The 26,821-nt window shown below is 42.2% G+C and overlaps 1 protein-coding gene across 1 annotated transcript in view; it reads left to right on the forward strand.

Annotated features, from left to right (window-relative positions):
• The window catches only part of LOC146080772 (dynein axonemal heavy chain 5-like), a 357,582-nt gene that overhangs the window by 135,678 nt on the left and 195,083 nt on the right, over positions 1-26,821 (forward strand). The window contains exons 35-40 of the mRNA XM_083188420.1: positions 3,824-4,023; positions 10,236-10,389; positions 17,512-17,778; positions 23,335-23,463; positions 24,176-24,391; positions 25,952-26,098. Of these exons, the coding sequence (XP_083044546.1) occupies positions 3,824-4,023; positions 10,236-10,389; positions 17,512-17,778; positions 23,335-23,463; positions 24,176-24,391; positions 25,952-26,098 (1,113 nt within the window). The remainder of the gene's footprint in view (positions 1-3,823; positions 4,024-10,235; positions 10,390-17,511; positions 17,779-23,334; positions 23,464-24,175; positions 24,392-25,951; positions 26,099-26,821) is intronic.

A 26,821-nucleotide genomic window follows, 5' to 3' on the forward strand; every position in this document is an offset into this window, starting at 1 on the left:
AAGCAAACATTTTATTCATCAGAATGACCTGTAATGTTTACCTTTTATATAGAAAATCTGATCTTTTTTTACAAGACATTTTTTATTTGAATTTATATTATTTATAACAAATTTGAGTGACGCTGGCATTTTTAGGAGACATTTTGAACGTCTCTCACAAAGATGCTGGCACATAAAGGGTTAAAAAAAAGAGGTGACTTGGTGTGTTTCTTAAAACATCTCTCACAACTGTCCTTTTGTCTAGTCTACCATCTAGTAGTTTGTAAGCTAAGGAATGTTCTTTCACATAACGGGAACAACATCAGTCTTTGGGAAAACATTGCAGACAAGATGTGACTTTCCGCTAAATTTATAGCTTGAATACAATATTTTATTGGTTCCTTGGCAGAGGAACAGGCACTTTAGATTTTGTTGGCCAGTTGATATGGTTTTTATTAATATTATTATTTGTGCTTCACATTTATTAGAACTTGTCAGCATATCACACTGCCTTATAGCTATTATCTGCAAAATGCATTGTGTTGATTTATGAGAGTCATTGTATTGGAGTAATAAAGAAAACAAAAGTTGCATTCACTGTAATCTGCTGCTTACATATTACATGCAGTGTTATTACTGGCAGCACTCAATGGTAGCAGTAACTGCACATTCCTGTGTGTCATTTGTAATTCTTACTAGTTGCAGAAACAGAAATAAATCATTGAAATATTTTTTCTTGAGTAGCAGTATTTTCTCTCATCGCAAACCTAAATCTATCCAGTTTTTATTTATATATATATATATATATATATATATATAGATAGCAGACGAACGGCACTCCATGAAGCAGGGTGTAGTTACCGGGGTGCACACTCAGAAGGGTAGATAGGCATGAGGTATAGCGGCACACACTCGGATTTGTATAAATGAAGTCAGACTACAACAGTAGAATCCAACGTTTCGGAGTTTAATCCGTTCTGTCCTTGAAAACGGATTAAACTCCGAAACGTTGGATTCTACTGTTGTAGTCTGACTTCATTTATACAAATCCGAGTGTGTGCCGCTATACCTCATGCCTATATATATATATATATATATATATATATATATATATATATATATATATATATATATATATATATATATATATATATATATATATATATATATATATATATATATATATATATATATATATATATACAGGTTGAGTATCCCGTATCCGAGTATCCGTTATCCGAATTATTCCGAAAACCATACATTCCAGAAAGTGAAAAAAAAATTTTTTTTTTTGCTAAAAACTCACTGGGGACATTTGTAACAGCACTACTGAGGGAATGATTTGTAACTGGCACTATATATGTACAAGAAAATTATTGCTTGGCATTCAAATTCAATATCTGAAAAAGTACACACATTTTGTTTCATGTTTTGAAACCTTGTTTTTTGAACAAATAAAATATATTTGTGTGTATTTTATGTGGTAATAAAATATATTTGTGTGTATTTTATGTGTTTATACAGCAAACATGCAAGATACTTCAAAATACACAATTGAAATATTAAAATATTCCGAAATACGGAATAATCCGTTATCCAAAATTCTCCTGGTCCCGAGGATTTTGGATACGGGATACTCAACCTGTATATGTAACTTGACCCAGTGCCCGCAACCTCCAAAAAGGAATCAATATAATTCACGTAATGCGGCACTCAGAGTACAAGTGCCTCCTGATGACAATCTAACTGATTGAAGCGTTGATCTATTGATACTATTCCCTGTATGGTCTGCATTTGTACTCAGAGTGCCGCATTACGTGAATTATATATATATAGATATAAATAGTTAATTTTTTATTTTTTTACAATGGATCTTTCTGTGTTTTCTTACTTGGTTTTGAAAAAATATAAATTTTTCACTATTGGCAACCGTCCTACATTCTAAAAAAAAACATCTTTGCACTTTATTTATGAAAGCCAACCTTTCCCAGCGCGTTGGAGGTGAAAAATTTAAAGTGGCACTCCCAGTCAGTGTAAAACCATTAATAAATATAGCCCATTGTCTAGTTTTACAATTAAAACTATCATACTACAGTAAATCTATACTCAGTAAGTAAATACTGTTCTTATACAGGTCGAGTATCCCGTATCCGAATATCCGTTATCCGAATTATTCTGAAATACGGACATTCCAGAAAGTGAAAAAAAATTTTTTTTTTGCTAGAAACTCACTGGGGACATTTGTAACAGCATCACTGGGGACATGATATGTAACTGGCACTATATATGTGCAAGACAATGATTGCTTGGCATTCAAATTCAGTGCTGAGATAGTACACACATTTTGTTTCATGTTTTGAAACCTTGTTTTTTGAACAATTAAAATATATTTGTGTGTATTTTATGTGGTAATAAAATATATTTGTGTGTATATTATGTGTTTATACAGCATTAATGCAAGATACTTCAAAATACATCATTGAAATATTAAAATATTCCGAAATACGGAATAATCCGTTATCCAAAATTCTCCTGGTCCCGAGCATTTTGGATACGGGATACTCAACCTGTACTATAAAGATACTTAGCAATATCAAACTAAAAACACAAACAGGAAAAGCATTATTTGCTATAAATAAAGGAAACAAATAGGCACACACAAAAATGTTAATCACATTTTTTCACATCCTATTAAATTTGAAAACTCTATCCACCATTGGGGACATTGGAAACCAAGGGTATAGAGCAGTGGTTCCCAAACTGTGTGCCGTGGCCACCATGGGTTTCCACGAGGCACTTCCAGGGGTGCCTCGGGTTGATGGTCCAGGACTAATTCAAGTTGTATATGTTTATTTGGGAACCACTGGAATGGAGTGAGCTGAGTAGTCTGGGCACCAAATTGCTATTTGTTAGAAGAAGCTGTACATGTTCCTCTTCCCCTATAGCCCTATTTTGTCCCAGCAGATTGTTTTTTACTTTTCTGCCCAAGGACCTGGGCTGAGTTTTTTGCTTCACTTCATTAAACATGCAGCCCTCTTTTTTGTTTTTATTTCATGTATTTTCTTTAACGTTTTAGGGGGTATTCAATTTGGGGTCATGGCTGTCGAGCTGGCTCGACAGCCATTACCCTGTCCTGTTCTCGGTCAGCACAACCGAGAAATCGCAGGTGGGATTCAATGTCCCGCCTGCCGGGGGCGAGAAGGGGACGTGGCCACGAGAAGTGGCTGGGAATCATTGATTTGCGGCCAGGAGCTCGGCAATTCCCGCCCATTCTCAGCAGATAGAACCCAACTGCTTGTGGAGTCTGGCTCGTTCTGTGAGACCCCCTGCTCAATGCTGTCCAGGAAGACAGCTTTGAATAAGGCCCAGCAGCCATCTCCCCCGACGGGAGATGCTCGCCGGTGATTGAATGCTTTATAGTGCAGGAAAGCAACACATGTACTGCATATCCAAATGGATGATCTATAAGCAAATTTTTGAGGTTTGGCAACCTAAAGAGGTAGTTTGCTGCTTAGAAATAATTGTTTCCATAGGGTCATTTGTTTTATCTATATATCTTTGGTTTGCTTGGCAATTTTCACACCTATTCTGACAAATTCACTTGGCACTCAAAAGGTTAAGAAGTGTGTTTAAAAGTAACTATTATTCTACTTTATTACTATTTATTTATATAGCACACAAATATTCTGCAGCACTCTACAATGGATATTTGGCCATTCACATTAATCCTCTTCCTCGGTGGAGCTTACAATCTATATTACCATTCACCCTAAATTGTTTGTCAGGAGCCAATTAACATACCAGTATATTTTTTGTAATGACTACCCTTATTTCTGTCTTAAAGGATATATGCATCAGTGCTGTGAAAGAAAAAGATATTGAAGCAAAACTGAAAAATGTCATCAATGAATGGAGTGCCCACGTTTTCACCTTTTCCCAATTTAAGTCGAGAGGAGAATTGCTGCTGAAGGGGTCAGACACCTCTGAGAAAATTGCGTTTATGGAAGACAGTCTCATGGTACTGGGTTCTATTATGAGTAACAGGTAATCGGCACATCTCCAATATTTAATATCTTTCAACTGTTTTTAAAGTATCTAGCTCATTTGGTGTCTGAGTCATTCTTTCTATTTTATGGAATCCTCTTGATTACTTGTTAGCAATACATAAAAAAATAAAAGGGGTAATTTGCTTCCTGGGAAAGCATTTGCTGTAGATCAGATGCAATGCGATCTTGCAGTCTGCATAGCAGTAAGCCCTTAAAGCAATGATTACGGAACAGCTGAACAAACTAATTGCACAATGTGTCTGTGCTTTTTCACAAAAATATTGTTTGGTGCCTTTGTGGAACAAACTGCCAAAGGTACAAAGGACAAAAAATAGTGGCCAAAATAGTGGCCAAAACAGTGGCGTGCTTCACCACAAATTTACCCAATGGCTGTGTGCCTGGAAAACCTTTTACTCAGAAGTTTAATTTTACTCAAAGTATTTAGGGGGTGGGGCTGGGGGGGGGGTCTTGGGGTATGACTGATTTGCTGAACAAATTTGTCCTGCGATCAGATCTGAATTAGGCCCTTAGTTACAAAAAGGGGCTTGTAAACTTACGGTCGTACACATTGTGGCAACAATATACCTGTCTGTACAGTGTGGCTTTAACCTTCTCCAACTGTTATGTATTTCATCATTAAATGCGTTGAAGCAGCATAAATTGACAGTGACGTTTATTGACAGATTGGAAAAGACAGAATAGGAAAGTGCTTTAGTTACAGTAGTTGAACTAAATGATAGGGTTAAAATAGTTCTACACAACATTGCTGTACTGCAGGGGTCCTCAAACTATTTTTCTCTGGGACCCCATCAGACAATAAAAATAATTACGGGACCCCAGCAAGTTACTGCAGAAGGTCATCACATCACATGTGTAGTCAGCAGACAGCACATACATGGCAGCATTGTGGAGGAACCAAATGATGGGAGGAGTCTAAAACAGAAAATTCAACAGGTTTTTCAGACTCCTTGAATCACTGACTGAGATTAGAAAAGTCATCAGCCTGATGGTCAGCAACATGGAGTCGCGACCCCATGCTGAGAAGGTCGGGACCCACTTTGGGGTCAGGACCCACAGTTTCAGAACCGCTGCTGTACTATATACTAAGCAGTATCTCCGACACTAGGGACTCAATGGTGGTAACCAATGGCAATGTGCATTAGACAGAATTACTCTGAATAAAATAATTGTGTTGTGAAATCAAGGCGGACCGGTTTGTCCATGAAAAGAACCTTCACCTTATGCTTTATTTCAAAAACATTTTATCTTATTTTTCCTCATCTCTGTTAATTGAACGACCATATTGTCTGCACAATTTGTGTTTTTCCTATACTCTTCCAGATTGAATATTTCCAAACTAATTTTTTAAAGTTTTCATTTCCGAGATAAATAAGATCAGACATTTCACACTTTTGCAGCAACAGAAAGGTTACATTTTAAATGCAGATCCAATTCTGAATTAAATAGCTTCAAAGCTGACAAACAGAAAGGAAAATTTGTAAAGCTCCCAACATGCAAAATTTCTTAGAGCAACTGAACAATGTCCCAGTTTTTGCCAGCGGAGAGAATTGACACACTGGCAGTAATTCTAAGGGCGCTGTGACACCACTGATTTTAGTATACATATGTAATCGTTGCTTTTGTGAGCATGCTAACAATCATTTGCTCAACTCTATGCTAACCCTATAATAATGCCATGTCTTTTTTCAAAAGAAATGATTACAGAATGATTCCAGGTCATTTATTTGGTGTCATCTCTAAATTTTGGTTTAGCCATCTAAGTTTGACATCGAGAGAGTGACTGACCTGAAATAAAATGAATTAAAAAATAATATAACATTACTACATGCAGGCTTGGAACATATTGATGTGTTACAGATCACATGGTGAAATCATATAACACACACTGTACCCTCAGAAATTGATTATATATCCTGTTAGTACGGTACACAGCCTGGAAGCAATTGATGGTGGTGATGAATACTATGTATGGCTGTGTGTGGTACAAAATTTGTACCACACACGCCCATAGGCGTGCGCAGCCCGTTTTATTAGGGGGTGCACCATTGGAGGGGGCGTGTCCATCACTATCTACTGGGCGTGTTCATCATCTCCTATTATTACACATAATGAAACACACTAGACATAATGTCACGCACAATAATGCCCATCACACATGCCACACACCGTAATGCCCATTACACATTATGTTAGGGCTTAAAAAAATATTATTAAAACAGGGACAATAGGGACTGTGCACGTCGAAGGCGCGCGCCAAAAATTAACACATACTTACATGCATATTACACATCACACAGCCATTACATAGTATACCACATTCCATAATGCCCATTACACGTTGTACGTGTAATTCCCATTACATGTTACGCCTCACACCATGATGCCCATTACACGTTACGCCTCAGACTGTGATGGCCATTACAGATTATGCCATGGGGGGGGGGGGATGTGAAATGTTCTTTGCCAGGAGTCACATGCTCCCTGGGAAGGGGGTGCTTAAATGCTCGTTGACAAGGGGAGTTTCATGCTCATTGCTGGGGGTGCGCATTGCACACCAGCGCTCCCGTGAATCCGCACTTCCGGGTAGCGCTGTGCACTCTTCTTATAAGATGCCCACCGGAGCCGCAGCCTCCTTTCCTTTTGAGCCGCTGGCCGGATGCTGCACGCCGCACACTGATGCTACTTTACCTGTCAGCGGCAGGCAGCATCTGGTCAGCCGCTCAAAAGGGAAGGAGGCTGTGGCGGGCACGGGACACTTGTACCCCAAGTGCCCAGGGGCAAATGCCCGCCCGCACACATAATATACACACACACATACAAAAAAAAAAAAAAAACGGGTTAACCTCAATATCCCCGGAATCAAATAATCCATATGGATCCGCCTGGTATCAGATTGAAGGCCCAGCGATTTGGGTTCGACTGAAATCAACCTCAAGCTTCAGTGATGCCGAAGGGGGAACTGGCAGCCATTGAACTGGGTGGGGGTCGGAATTAGCGGGTCCCATGTTATCCTATAGGGAAAACGTTCCAGCTTTGCCTGGCAGTATCTCCGGTTCCCAGGGGGCTAGAGACACGGGGCTGGGCTCGTTGGAAAGCCCCAGCCCCCGGCACCCCCCTTGCGCACGCCTATGCACACGCCATACATCATCATCATCAATGGCTGCCAGTCTGTGTGTGGTATAGCCATTGATAATGTTACGTCCAGGCAACTATTAGTGTCAGTATTTCAAGATGATATACAGTAGTTTAGGTATTTTCTTCTCTAGACTAGAGATAGGTATACCTTGACAGGAGCATACAACCAGGCAAAGAAACTTGGTGCAGCAGCAGCAGCACATACTGTGTGCTGCTGAGATGGCACAGGAACTAGTCGACTCCACTGAAGAAGCTGTTGGACATGGAGTCGAGGCCCGGGGCATCACGCTGGGAAGTGTATTATGCCTGAGGTACTGCACTGCGTCAGGTCCTTGGACACTACAGTATTGTAACACACACAGCTGGGCATGCATAAGAATCTATATATGTCACATTGGGATGCAGTTCTAATCCCAGCGTTCAAAATCCCGCCGCCGGAAACCCGACCGCTGAAATCCCGACCGCCGAAATCTCGTTTGCCGAAATCCCGACACTTTCACCCTCTGTGGGTGTCCGCGACACCCATAGAGGGAGAATAAATTAGTGTCCGCTGTGTGGCGAGTGCAGCGAGCCCGCAAGGGAGGGCGATCCATGTCCCCCCCTTGTTGGGATTTCGGTGGTTGGGATTCCGGCATCCGGATTTTGAACGCCGGGATGCCGATCGCTGGGATTTCATATAAATCCTGTCACATGTCACAAAGTCACATACCCTTGCATGTCCCGCTGGCTGAAACATCCTTCACTGTTCACCGACCATCTAATGATTTCTCCAGGGCACGCAAATATAAGTAATTGGAGATTGACTTATATTAGCAGGCTTCCGGCCGTAGACAGGGCGGGCGGCTGAAGTTATGTGCGTTATGGGCGTTCCTATGGACGACACCCGACTCCGCCATCCCATGCACCCGACTCCGCATCGGTCCATACTAATGGATCGGTGACTTTGCAAGTCGCCGAGTCTGCTTGCCCAGGTACCCTGCACTTGCGCAAATAAAAAACATCGGTCCACCCTAAAATATGACCAGAACCGTATTAAGCCTTCGAGGGCCCGGGGCACTTTACACAGGGGGGCCCCCTCCTACTTGTCATTACTGGCCACAAACTGCACGGGAGAATATTACACTGTCAAAACACAGAGTAAAGGCAGTATAAACTTGGTCAATGGTCAACTGCAGGGGGGGGGATTAATATATATATACATATATATATATATATATATACATATATATATATATATATATATTTCCAGTGTCGCCCGGCACTCCACAGTAAAACATTTGCAATAATTGCCCGGTGCCTTCCTTTCTGGACCCGCAGGTCCCTGTATGCAGAGGATATAGATCAGGCGGCACTCCCGGATTTTTTGGTGAAAACAAATGTGGTTTTATTCTTCCAACATGTTGGAAGAATAAAACCACATTTGTTTTCACCAAAAAATCCGGGAGTGCCATCTGATCTATATCCTCTGTATATATATATATATATATATATATATATATATATATATATATATATATATATATATATATATATATATATATATTGATGTGTAGCTGCGGCCCGGCACTCCAACACATAATACAATGGACCTCGTGCCTTCTGGATCAGAAGTGTAGAAATTAATAGACAGACAGCAGCACTCGTAGGAAATTTCAAAGCTGTATTAAAAAAACGTGACCAAACCAACGTTTCGAGGACTAGCCCCCTTGTCAAGGTGCAGGTGGAACCTGCACCTTGACAAAGGGGCTAGTCCCCAAAACGTTGGTTTGGTCACGTTTTTTGAATACAGCTTTGAAATTTCCTACGAGTGCCGCTGTCTGTCTATTCATTTATATATATATATATAAATATATACAGATGGGGCAGGCCTCATCCTGGCTGGCGGATCGCCAGAACGTCCCCGCTGGCGATCCGCCAGCAGCCTCGCCATCCATCAGACTGAGATGCGCGTGCATCTCACGCGCACGTGCGTCTCAATCTCCTTCGGCGGGGCGACGGAAACCCTGTCCGTCTCCGCCTCAGGGAGACGGAAAGGGTTAGGGGGGTTAGGGGGTGGGTGCGGGCAGGCGGCGGGGACCCCGGGTTACCGCTGACAAGCCGGCGGGGACCCGGGGGAGAGGATGGAAGCGCCGTCAGAAGGGGATGCGCGCTCCTCTCGTGTGCGCGCATCCCGTTCTCGCCATCGATATGGCGCTGGCGGGGATGGCGGCTGGCTGTCTCTGATTAAAAACCCTCCTATGACAAGGCAGCTGCTGCTGCTATCCTTCATGGGCCTGAGAAGCATATGATGAGCTCCACCAAGCAGAGCTCAGCACAAGCCTCTCAGCCTCTGCCCTCTTGTGCAAAGTGTCATGGGACTTATTCAACTCCCATTAATGCATTGCACACTAGTGCAGTCAGTGTGCCTTGACTTCTGATGCTCAGCACCATTAATCATTGTCACATTGGCAGATAGGTGAAGCTGCCGCACTACCCCACTCCCATGCACAAAACCTTTAGCTAAAAAAAAAAATATATATATATTTTTTGAAAAATACATTCCAACCACAGGGGGCCCCTAGATAGAGGGGGGCCCAGGGGCACTGACCCCCTGTGCCCCCGCTATAATCCAGCCCTGTAATAGACACAAATCTAGATATGTATGCATTATAGTGCTCGTGTACTGGAATCATTGTATATTATTCAAGCCAAAATGAAAGAAACCTGATCAGAACATAGAATTAAGAATTTGATTGCAGATAAGAACCACTTAGACCATTTAGTCTGCCCTAAACACATGTACATGCACATACTTACACACACTAGGGTTCATTTTTTTGTTGGGAGCTAATGAATCCTTCCAGTATATTTTTGGGTTGTAGGGGAAAACCAGAGTACCTGGAGGAAACACACGCAAATGTGTGTGTGTGTGGGGGGGGGGGGGTGGGGGGGGGGGGGGGGGGGGAAGGGGATATACAAACTCTTGGCTTTAGTGCTGGATGGCAGTAATGCTAATCATTACATCATCTCTGCTGCCTACATGTAATTCACTTTCAATGCTTTTTTTTAAAACAGATATAATGCACCATTTAAGCCAACCATACAGCAGTGGGTGCAGAAACTGTCAAACACAACTGAGATAATCGAGAATTGGCTCACAGTACAGAACCTCTGGATTTATCTGGAAGCTGTGTTCGTTGGGGGGGACATAGCAAAGCAACTTCCTCAGGTTTGTATAATTATTTTAATTATAATCATGGCTTACTACTGTATCTAAGGATTCTTACTGATGAAGCAGCACAATAGATTATCTATCTATCTATCTATCTATCTATCTATCTATCTATCTATCTATCTATCTATCAATCGTTATTATACAATATAGTGGTAATATCAAGCCACTGCCTTTTTTTCCCCAATGCTGTTTCCTGGGTGTCATTCTTGCCCTCTACCCCCTCTCTTTCATCTCCCACATTCAATCTATTGCTCAATCCTGTTTCCGGATTCACAGGATCCCATCAAAATGATTGTCTACTCACTGTTAATTTCTCATCTAGACTACTGCAATCTTCTCCTTACATGCCTCCCCCACCTCCATCGTACTCAACTTCAATCTGTACTTAATGCTGAGACTGTACTTGGGGCCTGATTCAGGTTTGCTCAGTATGCTATGAACATCGCAGTTTATCGAGCGTCTGAGACACCTCCTGCCACCTGTCCGAACGCCTGCCCCCCTGCCACCACAGATTGCCCCCGGTAACATGCAAGGGGATGTGTAAAGAGAACATAACCCCTCGCATGCCTCCACTGCAGGAGAAATCCTTCAATGGTCGCCGACTATTAAATTCTTTCACCTGCCTTCACAATTAAAAGTCAGTGGAAACTGACTGATATTTGCGTGCACCTGGATGAAGACGGGGCAGGCAGCTGATGTCCTGTGACGTCAGCCACTTGTCAGCCGTCTGTTTGTTGCCGGGGTCTGCACATGTGCAAATATGTGCTTGTGCATGAGCAGACCCCCAAACATCGGAACGGGCCAAATCTGCCCTTTACCAAATTAATCTGAATTAGACCCTTAATGTTTCCTTTGCTGTCACTCCACACCTCACTCTTACATCTGCCACATCCTACCTGGCTTTCCTTTCATACAGAATCCTATTCAAACTAATCACCGTCATATTCAAGGCCCTCTCCACCTTAACTGTTCTCTGCATATCCAACATCATGTCATGTAACAGGTGTTACTTGTGCAGAGATAATTAGATTTGGGTGGGGTTTTACACCTGCCTCACCTGCAGTGCACATGGTTTTGTCCATCTAAGAAATATGGACTTATATATATATACAATACCAAATGCAGGTGTCACTCAGGTCGATGATAAAAACAAAGAAGCTGCGTTTACTTTATCAACGTTTCATTTTCAGAACGAAAATTTCATCAGGATACAAGCTTGTATCCTGATTAAATTTTCTTTCTGAAAATGAAACGTTGATAAAGTAAACGCCGCTTCTGTGTTTTTATCATCGACCTGAGTGACACCTGCACTTGGTATCGTATACAGCTCCCTTGTCCTGGCTACCGGGGAATTGGTGGGCACCGGGTCTAAGTTACAACGTTGTTCGAAGAGTGCCGGCTATATGCTTATATATATATATATCCCACCACTTTTCATCCCCTCTGGTAACCACGTTTCACCTTCTCAGATGCTTCCCATCACCACGGAATGATCTCCCTCATTCCGTTGCTCTATCCCCTAGCCCAGGCATGTCCAAACTATGATTCATTAACTACACATCTAGCATGCCTTGCCATACTTTTAGCATTCCCTAATAGCAAAACTGTGGCAAGGCATGATGGGACTTGTAGTTTCACAACAGCTGGAGTGCCATAGTTTGGACATGCATGCCCTAGTCTCAATAGCTTAAAATGTTCACTTAAAACCTACCTGTTTATAAAAGAGTACCAGTCCACTGTTTATCCTTGTCAGCATGTATCTTACCTCACCCTCTTTCCTCTTTCTATCTCTCTAAATCTTGCTTTTTGCTTTAGCTCCTGCTACTCTGGCTCACCCCTGTGTCAACCGTTTATTTGTCTTCTTCCTTACATTGAAGTCTCCAATGAGCGGGGCCCACCTTTCTGCTTTCATTACATACAGCTCTCGCTTATCAGGTAACACTCCGCACCTCCTCCTTGAAATCTTTGCACCTGGTCTCCTCCTCTTCATTGTTTTCGCTCTAAACCTGTTAGTTGTACCCCAATTATAGGTATAAGTTTCAGCTTGTGCTAATTGAACCCCCTTTGCATCAGTAGTGGTGTTAAGAGTTTTATTGTTATTTTGCTTACTGTATTGTTTGTCCTCTGTACAACTGTACGGACCACACGTAATGACCTATAAATAAAGTCTGGTAATAATAATCTTAGGAGAATACATAGGACATAAAGATGATATATTAAATAAATCCATTTGTAGGCCCACTGGCTTTCCTACATCTAATACTTGCATGCTTGCTTAAAACATTAAACGCCATTTGACCTACAGTACCTGCTGTGAGATATTTGAAAAGCTCACCGTTCACTTTGCCCGATTCTCATTGAAATGGTGGGCAAGTAAAATATCATCCATTAGTACTATTAAAGCAGCAGTCATCATAACCTCAAATCTTAGAATAACGTAAAATGAAAGACACCATTTTTGTAATTGTGAAAACTAAAATACTCCACTTCGCTGGAAACGCATTGTTACAGTACTGACAAAAGCAATCACTATTTGTGTAGTTAGGTTTATTCTTCTCAGGATGTGTTCATAGGAAATAGAAAGCAATTTATAGAATACAGAATCAATATAGACAATTCTTGCGGGGTGTCAGCGAAATGATAGATTTGTTCAAAAGCCCATAGGAAGAACAGTAATAATGTCTACACAACGTATAAGGGAAATGCATGCTAGGCATGGCCACACATGTTCTCTCTGTGACATGTGACTGAGCAAAGCATGCAGATCCCTTGTGTCAGTGAATGTCAGGCAAAATATATCTTGCCTTGCTTACTGCATCTATAATGTGTTTGTATAGATCTATGAACAGATGTTATACTAGCAGAAGAAACCAGTGGTGCGGTTCTAAAACACGATTATGGATTCAGTGCAATTTTAGGTCTTTGGCCCATCTTAAAGAAGATTTCAGGCTATTATGTCATTTTTTAGGAATTTTATGTACTTAATTAAAGTAATTCAAGTGGACCATGTTTTATTTATTTAGCAAATGTTTATGGGAATTACGCAGACTACTGATTTGGAAAGTCATTTTTTCATACTGAACAGTGACTAGTGCATTGTAAACAATATAGAGAACATTGAAGCTGCATTTGATCTCCTGTTTAGACAGTGTTTACATTAAATGCAGATCGCTTTTCCTTATTTATGCTGCTTTCCCACTGCCTACACGGGTAAAGACCCGTTTTTTTTAAACGGGTCTTTAAACGGGTAAGAGCCATAAGACTCTTTCCCACTGCAGCTTTTAAACGGTAAATTACCGTTTAAAAGCTGTTTTTGTCACATTCACACTTACCCGTTTAAAAACCCGTTTAAGCAGTGTAAAGATAGGGGGGGGGGGGGAGAATTTAAAAAAAAAAACGGCGTGGGGTCCCCCCCACTGCCGTAACCAGCACCAGGCTGAAAGAGCCGGGGCTGGTAATAAAAAATCAGGAAACCCGACAAATAGGGGTTCCCTGATTTTTTACAACCAGCCCCAGGCTCCAGGTCCGGGGCTGGTTCCCAAAATACGGGGGACAAAATGACTAGGGGTCCCCCGTATTTTAAGAACCAGCCCCAGGCACAACCAGCCAGCAGGGTAATGCCACAGCCGGGGGACACTTATGATATAAGTTCCCGCGGCCAAAGCATTAACCCTACCGACCAGTCAGCCTGGCCAGGGGCCCTGGGGGAGTGGGGACCCCCCCAATAAAGGGGTCCCCCCCTCCAGGACTTACCTGACCAGGCTGAAGCCTGGTGCTGTCCCCGGTGACCCTGGAGCGGTGGTCACCGGGCTGATGGTATTGTGTAAAAAATAGAATAAAAACCATTGTCTTTTACTGGTGAACTATGAGTCCCAGCAAGCCTCCCCCGCAAGCTGGGACTTGGAGAACCACAAGTCCCAGCCTGCGGGGCATTAAAGGGCCCGCTGGGTCTTGTAGTTCCACAGTAAAAGAAAGAGTTAAATAAACACACTGACACACGTGAAAAATAAAAGTTTAATACATACATAACACATACATACTGATACTTACCTATCTTGAGCCCGTAGGTAGCCCTGGTCCTGATGTCCTGGTCCGTGTCGGCGTCTGTATCCAGTCGGCATCCCTGTCGGCGACGGCGTCGGCGGTCCGGAGTCCGAAGAAATCCATTTGGGAAGCTGTGGAAGGAAATCCTACTCACCTGTCCCAGCGCGACGTAGTCCAGGTAAGGTCTTTGCAAAAAAAACAAACCGACACCCGAACCAGACCGGACTGACGGAGACACACGTGTGTTTGTTTACATCGTGCGGCTCCGCCTCCCGAATGCCGCTATTGGCCGCCTTGCGGCCTAGCGGCTCCTGATTGGCCGCTAGGCCGCAAGGCGGCCAATAGCGGCATTCGGGGGCGGAGCCGCACGATGTAAACACACCGTGCGTCTCTCAGCTGTCCGCTTGGTTCGGGTGTTTGGTTTGTTTTTTTTGCAAAGACCTTACCTGGACTACGTCGCGCTGGGACAGGTGAGTAGGATTTCCTTCCACAGCTTCCCAAATGGATTTCTTCGGACTCCGGACCGCCGACGCCGTCGCCGACAGGGATGCCGACTGGATACAGACGCCGACACGGACCAGGACATCAGGACCAGGGCTACCTACGGGCTCAAGATAGGTAAGTATCAGTATGTATGTGTTATGTATGTATTAAACTTTTATTTTTCACGTGTGTCAGTGTGTTTATTTAACTCTTTCTTTTACTGTGGAACTACAAGACCCAGCGGGCCCTTTAATGCCCCGCAGGCTGGGACTTGTGGTTCTCCAAGTCCCAGCTTGCGGGGGAGGCTTGCTGGGACTCATAGTTCACCAGTAAAAGACAATGGTTTTTATTCTATTTTTTACACAATACCATCAGCCCGGTGACCACCGCTCCAGGGTCACCGGGGACAGCACCAGGCTTCAGCCTGGTCAGGTAAGTCCTGGAGGGGGGGGACCCCTTTATTGGGGGGGTCCCCACTCCCCCAGGGCCCCTGGCCAGGCTGACTGGTCGGTAGGGTTAATGCTTTGGCCGCGGGAACTTATATCATAAGTGTCCCCCGGCTGTGGCATTACCCTGCTGGCTGGTTGTGCCTGGGGCTGGTTCTTAAAATACGGGGGACCCCTAGTCATTTTGTCCCCCGTATTTTGGGAACCAGCCCCGGACCTGGAGCCTGGGGCTGGTTGTAAAAAATCAGGGAACCCCTATTTGTCGGGTTTCCTGATTTTTTATTACCAGCCCCGGCTCCTTCAGCCTGGTGCTGGTTTCGGCAGTGGGGGGGGACCCCATGCCGGTTTTTTTTTTAACGGGTAAAGGGCTACCCCTTTCCCACTGCCGAAAAAACGGCTATAACACGGTAAAAACACTGCTTTTTACACGGGTAACAAAAACCGGTATTTGTTACCCGTGTAAAGCAACCTGGAGCTTTCCCACTGCAGCTCTAGCCGTTTAAAAAGGCTAAAAAAACGGCATTTACACGTGTAAAGCCTGCAGTGGGAAAGGGGTATTAGAGTTCAAGCATCAATACAAGCTCTCTAGTGGTGTGATTAAATTAGTGCATGCATGTGGTAAAACCATTTTTTTTCCACTGAGGTTATACTTTTTTATACAGGCAAATGGCAGAGTATTTGTCTATTGGGACCATTCCTGACCTTTGCAATTTAATCATCTTTTTTATTATAGATGTGCTGTAGATATAGAAGCCGTAAGTGAAATATATGGTCAAAAGAAGAGAAAATAAAAAAAGGAAAAAAGATAAGATGGTCTAGTAATTTCCAACAGTATATACTGTCAAAGCTCACTTGTTTAGTCTTTCATACCGTTCAGGAATATTAACCAAACTGTTTAAATATAGTCTGAATATATAGAAGTTTTAAATATTTGGAATTTATTGGGTTTTAAATGGCCACTACCGAATGACATAAAAAAGCAATACAAAAAAAATATAGGCAAACACTATGTATGTATAAACTTACAACTCAAAAATAACAATTTCCATTGACTCCTCTAAATATACCATAAGGCTGGTTACTCACTAGAACAATATATTATGTGATAGAGCAGTGGTTCCCAACCTTGGTCCTCAAGTATTCCCAACAGTGCACATTTTCCAGGTCTCCACACAGAATCAGTGAAATAATTAGCTCCACCTGTGGATCTTTTAAAATGTGCCTGAATAATGAGTGCACCTGCCGGGTGACCTGGAAAACGTGCACTGTTCTGGGTACTTGAGGACCAGGGTTGGGAACCACTGTGATAGAGCAAGGAATTATATATTCGTAGCAGATTGGTGGGTGTTCATATCCGATATGTCTGTGAACAATGATGTTTAGACATGTTCCGTCTGCCCATGGCAGGATTAAGCCTTAGGAGGGGCCTGGAGCACTTAACACAGAGGAGGGGGGGGGGGGGGGGGTTCTCCACCTCCTGTGCCTCCATTTGCCAGAAGCACAGGTACTACCTGCAGTGCTGTTGGGAGCTGACAAGGGACCGGGTACTGGAGGGAGCCATCAGCTCATCCAACCTGTATCTCATACTTTCATCTCCCCTGTATCTCTTAGGCTAAACCCTACCTTTGTCTCTCGGACTCATTCCCAACCTAACATAGATGTGGCTGTAATGTCACTTTATTAAGTTTTAAATCCCCGTTAGTGCAAAATATGTCCTGGCAACTACTTTTAATTTAAATAGAGCACTTTTTGTGCATCTCCAGGTGGGGATGTCACCTGAAAGAGGGGGGCCCTGTGGAACCTCTGAGCCAAACCCCCATAACCTTTATCTGGCTATTTTAATGTATTTATGTTTTTAGTAAACTGTATACATTAATAAACACATGCACACATTAGTAATGCAATGTAACAGTATAATGCATGAATAAAATGTACAATATCTGTTTTTCAACCTAGCCTAAAAATGTTTACTTACCTTATGTAAATGAGCTACTACTGACCTACTGCATAAAGATCATTTTTATATCTGTAAATTTTTTAACCAACTGGCATTTAGTTGCTTTTTAACAGATGAATATAAAATGTTACACATGACCTCACCATAAAAAGGCTTTGACAGTGGTATTCATGTGACTCATTCTAGGAGGCCAAGAGATTCCAGAACATTGATAAGTCTTGGCAGAAGATCATGCAGAGGGCTCATGAGACAACCAATATAGTTCAATGCTGCGTTGGCGATGAAACATTGGCACAGTTGTTACCACATTTGCTGGAACAGCTGGAGATGTGTCAGAAATCCCTTACTGGATATCTGGAAAAGAAACGTTTGGTATTCCCTCGGTTCTTCTTTGTTTCAGATCCCGCCCTTCTAGAAATACTAGGACAAGCCTCAGATTCACACACCATACAGGTAAAAGCTGTCTTTGTTTTGTGATTAAAAACAATGTGAACATACAATTAGATTTAGAAAGAGAAAGAATATATAGAGAGCGCTGATGTTGTCCCCCACCTAGTAGGTTTTCACCAATGGTATGCAAAAGAGATAATAATACAATCTGTAGATTTATTAAAATTCTTCGTTAAAATTCACGTCTGATCGTTCATTTCCCATTTTTTTTTTTAAAAACGATCATCGGGAAATGAACGATCAGACGTGAATTTTAACGAAGAATTTTAATAAATCTACAGATTGTATTATTATCAGTTGTATTCATCTCTTTTGCATACCATTGGTGAAAACCTACTAGGTGGTGGACAACATCAGCGCTCTCTATATATTCTTTCTCTATCTTCACTTTGTAGTGTAGAGTAGCTGCGTGACCGTTTGGTGCGCACTTTAGTGTCATTCTTTGGGCAGTATTCAATGAGAAAAATTCTCAGTGTTTTATGGAGAATTTTTGCTTTTTTCGCCTTGGACGGACCATTTTGCTCTCCAAAAGTGAACCACCCTATTCAATGTGAAATATTCGCCGTCTTTCTAAGTGATTTTCGCCATCTCTCTCCGTGTAGAAATTCTCCATCTTTTGATGGAGAGCTGGAATGTGAACTTTTAAACTAAAAGGGTTTTTTTTTTAATTTTGGTGTCAAAAAATCAGGTTTTTTTTTCTGTGAAGGGGCATGTTATTTTTATTCATGTGCTTATAGCACATGAATATATATTTAATAATAAAAAAAAATTAATTTTTTTTTTTACACAGTGCAGCCAGCAGGGGGCCGGAGCGCTCGAGCCGCTCATTAGATATTCATATATTCACTGCACCCGATCGTTAATATGCACGATCCGGTGCAGTGAATACTGGGTCCCCCGCTGGCTATAGGGGGGGGCAGCCTGTGCTGCCTGGGTCCCGGGGAGCCCCCTCCCCTCCACATATGTTCTGGGGCATCCAGGGAGACTTTAATCTCCTTGGATGCCACCGTCCCACGGCTCCCTGTCAGCTCCCTGCCGCGGACGCTCGTCCGCTGCAGGGGTTAAGACTCACCGCTAGTGGCGGCGAGTCTTAAATACATTGAATAGTGGGAGCAGGAGGCTCCGGAACACGGAGAGTGCATGGTGAGAGAAAAAATCTCTCGCCATACACAGAGAATTTTTTTTCATTGAATACTGCCCCTAGTCTTGTATACAATTAGATTTGTTTCTTTATAACAATAACAACAACAAAAAAACACTTTTTTTTCTAGCTGAAATAATAATAATTTTATATTTACTGACTTGTAGTGGCAGTAATTGCTACTTTTACACTCATCATGCATTAGGGTCTGAGGCACTTATTTAATTTAACCTTTAACTCTTGCTTATCCTGCCACTAAATGTAATAATTAAAATAGGTGAGGATAGAGAAACTTCCAATAATTATATTGCCAGAATCCTATATATATATATATATATATATATATATATATATATATATATATATATATATATATATATATATATATATATATATATATATATATATATATATATATGATTCTGGCAATATAATTATTGGAAGTTTCTCTATCCTCACCTATTTTAATTATTACATTTAGTGGCAGGATAAGCAAGAGTTAAAGGTTAAATTAAATAAGTGCCTCAGACCCTAATGCATGATGAGTGTAAAAGTAGCAATTACTGCCACTACAAGTCAGTATATATATATATATATATATATATATATATATATATATATATATATATATGTATATATGTATATATATATATATATATGTCTAGTGTCTGACTGTGTTTTTTCTAAACACTGCCATCTGTTGGCAGCGAGTAAAACAACATCGCTTTCTCTCACACATGTACAAACACAGAGCCAATCACATGCATAGGCAAATCTAGAAATGTGTTAATGGGTGGTCCCAGACTATACATAATGAATTGGGGTTGTGGCCTCATTTGAAGGGTGTGGCTTAACAGGGGCAAGTCACGCCCCCATTTTTTTCAATGAAAGAAGTATTTTTACTTCATGAATAACATGAAAATATGGGGTACATAAAAGGTCACCAGTGTACTTGTACATATATATTCACTGTATTCCATATTCACTGTGATACAGCCATAATTGCTATGGCTGTATCACAGTGAATATGGACTTACACATAAAGTGCACTTGTGACCTTGTTGTATATGTACTCCCATTTTCATGTTATTCAGACTTCTTTGCAATTATATATATATATATATATATATATATATATATATGGAGAATAAACGGGCGTCACTCAGAGACTTGTAGTAAGCAAAAAATGTGTATTGGGTACACAGGTTACATCTATGTTTCGGGGACGTGCTCCCCTTCGTCAGGAGCACGTCCCCGAAACGTAGCTGTAACCTGTGTACCCAATACACGTTTTTTGCTTACTACAAGTCTCTGAGTGACGCCCGTTTATTCTCCCTATCTACATGGATTCATCTCCAGGGAAGGCACCAGAGCGCAATACCCCCGTGGGGGAGCCAGAGAGCCAGAGCACCATTTGCTAGATATATATATATATATATATATATATATATATATGTGTATATATATATATCAAGAGAAAATACCCCTTCAATGCGCTAGAAATTATGAGTGGGCAGCGACCTTGTACAGATGTAGCCGGCCTTGTTGTTGCTGGCGATCCGCCAGCAGCATGCTGCTGGCGGATCGCCAGCAACACGGCGCCTCTATCTGACTGAGACGCGCGTGCGTCTCCCACGCACGCGCGTCCCCCACGCACGCGCGTCTCAGTATCCGGGCGGCGAGGCGGACGCAATACTGTCCGCCTCCCGCTCGAGGGGCTGGGGGGGGACCTCTGGCCACTGTGGGGGGAGTGCGGTCGCCCGGTGTGGGCACCGGGCGATCGAGGGCAGCACCGTCGGAAGGGGACGCGCGCGCCATGTCCCCTTCCGGCATACAGATGGCGGCGCCATCACCTGCAAAGATGAATCCCGCTACATTTGTAAGTCCCCCCTGTTAGTGGGGGAATAGGGAAAGAAGATAGCAAAAGAGATTAAAGTGCGCCCCTTGTTTAAAGTGCCACCACAAGATGTCTAATGACAGCAACTGTGTAATGACAACAACTATGTAGTTATACAAAAATTTTATACAATATTAAAAGACAATAAAACATTTTTTCATCTGTGTAGAGTCATGAATTCAATTCAGTCAATATATGGAAAAACCCAACGCGTTTCGTCGATAAAACGTTTGGATTCAGTGGAGGTTCGCTGTGCTCTCTGCTTTGAGATTTTAGAATATATATGCTATCATAGCATCAGGATTAAAGACCTTTTAAGGATTTACTCCTCTCATACTGAGTCAGAATAAATCTATCGGGATTATTACACTATTATTCTTGGTTAAGCTATCTACGGAAATTTGCCCCTGAGGAAGTCGTTTTATCGACGAAACGCGTTTTTCCATATATTGACTGAATTGAATTCATGACTCTACACAGATGAAAAAATGTTTTATTGTCTTTTAATATTGTATACATTTTTTGTATAACTACATAGTTGTTGTCATTACACAGTTGCTGTCATTAGACATCTTGTGGTGGTACTTTAAACAAGGGGCGCACTTTGTTCTCTTTTGCTATCTTCTACACAGTTGCTGTCATTAGACATCTGGTGGTGGTACTTTAAACAATGGGCGCACTTTGTTCTCTTTTGCTATATATATATATATATATATATATATATATATATATATATATATATATATATATAACCAGGGCCAGGGGGGGGGGGACAGACAACCACGTTTTTTTTTAAGGCAGGGCAAGGCAATGTGGAGGGGGACAGGCTGAGGCGCAAATGACACTCACTTCACTTATGGTGTGTACACACTCGTACAATCACCCTGTGATTTTTGACAATATAGTCAGAATCGCATCGGTATCGCATGCAAATCGCATGCAGATCGCAAGGGATCCCGATGCGCGCTCCTGTATCGCACTGCAGAAAATTACTGTTTCTGTGCTGCCCGGCACCCAGGACTCTCAATCCCCGCCACTTGAGACCTGGACCCTGCACACGCTAGCCTGCAGCAGCACAAGGAGGATAGAGACGGAGGGAGCTGCCCGACGCTCACGCTCCGCAAAGGACCATGGGAGGAGCTGTGTGCCGTCGGGCATGCACTCATCCTTCCCGTGGCCATCTTTTTGGTGTGAATAAATAGGCAGCAGCGGTGATTCTATTTAAAGGTACAGAGCGGCCGGGCAGTCTAATAGGTGGTCTGGTGCAACCCCGGACCACCCCTTAGATTCGCCTATGATCACAAGGCTTTTGAAGCATTTGCTTTGAGTGGGCTTACTAGTGTAGACATAATTATAGATTATTTCAGGAGATGAGCTGAGACTCTGGGAGGTGGTGAGCTGATTGCTTGTGTAATTATGATGTCCAGATCTGGGCTCTTTAGGACAGGGACAGTGTCCTTATAAGTTGAAAGGAATAGAGGCAATGGGGAATACAATCACTGGTAATAAGAAGGAGCATAGTCCCCGGCTCCTGTCAAACTTTTGCAGACAAACTCTCTGTAAGTCAAATGTATGTACCTTTATGTTAAGATGAGGTTCAGGCACCCAAATTGCTCAAATTCATCACACATACTGTACTTGGAAAATAGAAGCTTGCACAGCAAAGAGTGTTTCATGGGGTTGGGATCATTTGGTCTATTGCATTATGGTAGAAAGTCATTAGGTCGAATCCATTAGGTCGACATGCTAAAAGGTCGACATGGGAAAAGGTCGACATGATTCTAGGTCGAAAGGTCATTAGTTCGACAGGTCATTAGTTCGACAAGGTCATTAGTTCGACATTGTCTATGTCGACATTCACAAGGTCGACATGGGGTTTTTCACAGTTTTTTTACCTGAATGTCAACACAGTCGACATGGACACAGTTTAAAGTGCACTGCATCCCCTCGCATCGCTCGCTGCGCTCGCTATGCGTCGGGCACGGTGCCTCGCTACGCTCGGCACACTATTTTATTCTCCCACCACGCCCTAGTGGATGGTAGGGCATGAAATACTGCCTGTCGGCACATGTTGGCTCAAAAAACAGTGAAACACTCCAAGTCGACCTTGTGAATGTCGACATAGACAATGTCGAACTAATGACCTTGTCGAACTAATGACCTGTCGAACTAATGACCTTTCGAACTAGAATCATGTCGACCTTTTCCCATGTCGACCTAGAGTCATGTCGACCTTTTAGCATGTCGACCTAATGGATTCGACCTAATGACTTTCTACCATAATGCAGTAGACCAAATGACCGCATCCCGTTTCATGACAGTGCAATAATGGTATATTCAGCTCTTTAAGTATCTGAAGATAATTAAAGCTACAGTATACCGACAATTTTACGTGTTGAGATGACTGAAAAACTCACATATATGTAACATTTGTCTATAAGTGGCTATAAACTGAAGTAAAATTTTAATTAAAAAACGTAGTTGTCTGTTTACATGGCTTGCCCTTATTTGTCTTTTCTAGGCTCATCTTCTAAGTTTGTTTGATAATGTGAATAGAGTGGGCTTTCATGAGAAGAACTATGATCAGATTTTGTATTTTGAATCTCAAGAAGGAGAAAAAGTGAACTTAATTGAACCCATCAATGCGCAGGTAAGATTGTGTACTAGATAATCTATTATTTTTTAAAGTTAGTACTATATCATGTTATTTTGTCTGCCACTGTACTCTGTTATTATATTAACACCCACACTCCTGCATACAGCACTTTTTCACACGCTGCATAGTTATTGCTGAAAGTGTGCCATGTTTTCTGTGTAATTCCTCCTATCGGCGTGTCTGCATGCAGCATGTAGTAGTACTATGCTGCAGGCCTCATGTGCAGCTGTAGGAAATGTCCACTTCTTTACTCAGGCAGCCATTTTGAAACAACAGGTAAATACTCCATCTAGCCATAAATAAGCAAATCAGATGGCACTTATTGAGACTTATTTATGTTATAGTCACTTGCAAAGGGAAGATTAAAGATGTCATAAAAAATAGATCACAACTGGGATTATGTGTGCTAGCTGCAGCATAGCTTGCTTTATGCATGAGAAGGACAGTGCGTGCTGTATAGCATGTTATTAGACTATTAGGGGGGTATTCAATCCCAGGTTCCGACTGTCGCTACATCCGACAGTCAGAACCCTGGCCCGTTTTTGTTCTGCTTGCCAGTTTATCGGCAGGCGGGATTCAATGTCCCGATCTCTATGGGCCAGAGCTAGTATAATATCGGAGTGCAGTAGTCAAAGTAGGACAGTGAAAATTGCTCATAGATGCGTATGGAAATGTAATGTTTTCTGATATAAATGTTTATTCTTAGGGAAATGTGGAGTCGTGGCTGGGGCTTCTCCTTAATGGAGTGAAGAAGACTCTGCATACCATAATCAGACAGGCATCAATCGCAATCAGTGACTCTGGATTTAAGCTGTATGACTTTCAGGCCATCTATCCAGCACAGATTGGTCTTCTTGGAATTCAAATGATCTGGACGAGGGATGCAGAAGATGCCCTAAACATCTCCAAAACAGACAAAAAGGTGTTTCATTGTTATTTTGGAAATTAGACGCTTACTGTACATCTGTGTATCTTCTTTGCATAACAAAGAAAAGTGTGACTCCTCAAATCTGCTCCATAGATAAGAAGTTATTTTTATATTTTGACACTCATGCTTCATATTTGTTTAATTATATGTCTATGTTTTAATGTCAAATCTACTAATTCTGTCAGTTAATAGGGACATACAGTATTAAAATTGTTGGCTAAATAATATTTTGTGACTTTTGGCCAGATTTAGAGATGGATGTAATGCCACAGTTGTGCAATTACTTGCTACTGCACTTGTGGAAACCATTACTTTACACCATGGGTCTTCAAACTGTGGCCCTCCAGATGTTGTGAAACTACAAATCCCAGCATGCCTTGCCACAGTTTTAACACTCCCTTATAGCAAAACTGTGGCAGGCATGCTGGGATTTGTAGTTTCACAACATCTGGAGGGCCACAGTTTGAAGACCCATGCTTTACACATTTGAGGCAAAGCGTGTGATTGCATATGCAGTTGTTTTTGACATTGCTATTACTTGAGATGGCTTATGCGATCCCTGGAAAGTTCACAGGGGAGATTGGAAGGCGATCTAAAGTTATCGCTTAAAGGACCTTATTCTGGTCCGTTCGCAAAGGGCGTTTGTTTGCACGGGGACCAATGTTTTGGTACTGTGCATGCGCATCTCTGTGCATGTGCATACACAGGGTGCGTGCACCCACTGTGAATGCTCAGATCACTGGGTGCACACACCCAGGACAGTGTATGGGGGGCAGAGAGGGGCGTGGGGCGGCTTCATTAGCATATGTGAATGCCCAGCATTTGATGGGTGTTTCCATTAGAACACTGGCCAATCTCATGCTAATGAGGCCATGACGTGGCCGACGGGGGTGGGTAGCTGACATCATCGGATATCTGCTGCCCGACCATTTACTTCAGAATGTGCAGGAATATGTAAGAGTGCCTCGGACCACCCTTACATATGCGTGCATGACTACTGACCATTGAATGATGTGGGTGTTCCCCTGCAAGCTGTGAATGGATGTCTAAGTAAAACATCAATTCGCAACCAGTGCGATGGAACACACCTTGCGAATGGTGGGCCAGTGAATACGCATCCTAGCGAATCAACCAGAATAACCCCCAAAGAGGAGATGTTAACGGAATATTGTGGGCGTGCATCGGCATGCAGCTAATACGCCTTTCACAGCAAGAAAGAGACAGTGACCATATTGTAAGATAGTTACAAGGGAGACTCTGCACCAGGAAGGGGCTGTTCAATGAGTCAATGTTGTGTTGATGGTCTAAAGATCTGATTCACTACCACACTTGAGCATTGCTCAGATAAGAAAAGTAGGCATTGCAGGGTTTTGCTTAGTCCATCACACAGTAGTGCACAAGGGGAATTCATATGCCAGCAGTTTTATGCTTTTAAACTTGAGAATACATAAGTAATCACAGCCGCTCATCAGGCTCTTTGTATCTGACTCTTGGTATTGCATTACTGAGTTCTACATTTACTGATCTCTAAACATCACTGTCTCTTTCCTAAAGGTTATGCAAACAACCAATCAAAAATTCCTTGATTTGCTCAATGATTTGATTGACATGACAACACGGGATCTAACCAAGATGGAGAGAACCAAGTATGAAACTTTGATCACCATTCATGTTCACCAGAAGGATATCTTTGATGATCTGGTAGGCTGCAATTTCCAATCACTCCAATGTTAATGAAATGATGAGTTCTGTGGTGCATTGTACAAGTATAATGATGTCTATTACGCAAAAAGAATATTCTTGTTAACCCCTTCGCTTTTGAGAATGAACAGGGCTTGTATTAACAACCTCGGTAAGAGAAACCTACCTAAAAGCCCCTTCCTTTTATTGTTGCTGTTGCTTGTAACCGGTATGGGGTGGGTCTTGATGCTGCAGTCATTCACAGTGACATCATACAGTCCTGCCCTTTCCAGGATAAACATTCCAAAAATGTAAAAGCCAGGAAGGAGGTGTGAGAGCAAAAGTGCTCTCACATTTCCTGTAACTCACATGCTCTGGTATCTAGGAATGAGGGAATCTCTCTCCCATCCTGCCTTCAATAAACTCAGGCAAATCTTTTTTTAAAGAGCAGTGTCTCCTTAGCGTTCTCGTGATCACCCTGCAATATCCGCTTGTACTGCAGAGATATTAGTAAAGCTGGCATAAATCAGTGGTATTTAACTCCATATGCAGTTAAATGAAACACTCTTATCTTGATGTCCAGTTTATATCCAATAAGTGTTGGTAATCTGGAGGTAAAATCCTGTAGATATTATAGAACACAATGCATGTACATCTATTGGGAGCATGTTTAGCTCTAGTCTTATCCTTTCAAACTATATATCCCAATATTCCGGGGTGTCCAAATTGAAAATGGCCGAAATG

This window comes from Crinia signifera, chromosome 5 (genome assembly GCF_055691185.1).
Source record: "Crinia signifera chromosome 5, ASM5569118v1, whole genome shotgun sequence".
Lineage (NCBI taxonomy): Eukaryota > Metazoa > Chordata > Amphibia > Anura > Myobatrachidae > Crinia > Crinia signifera.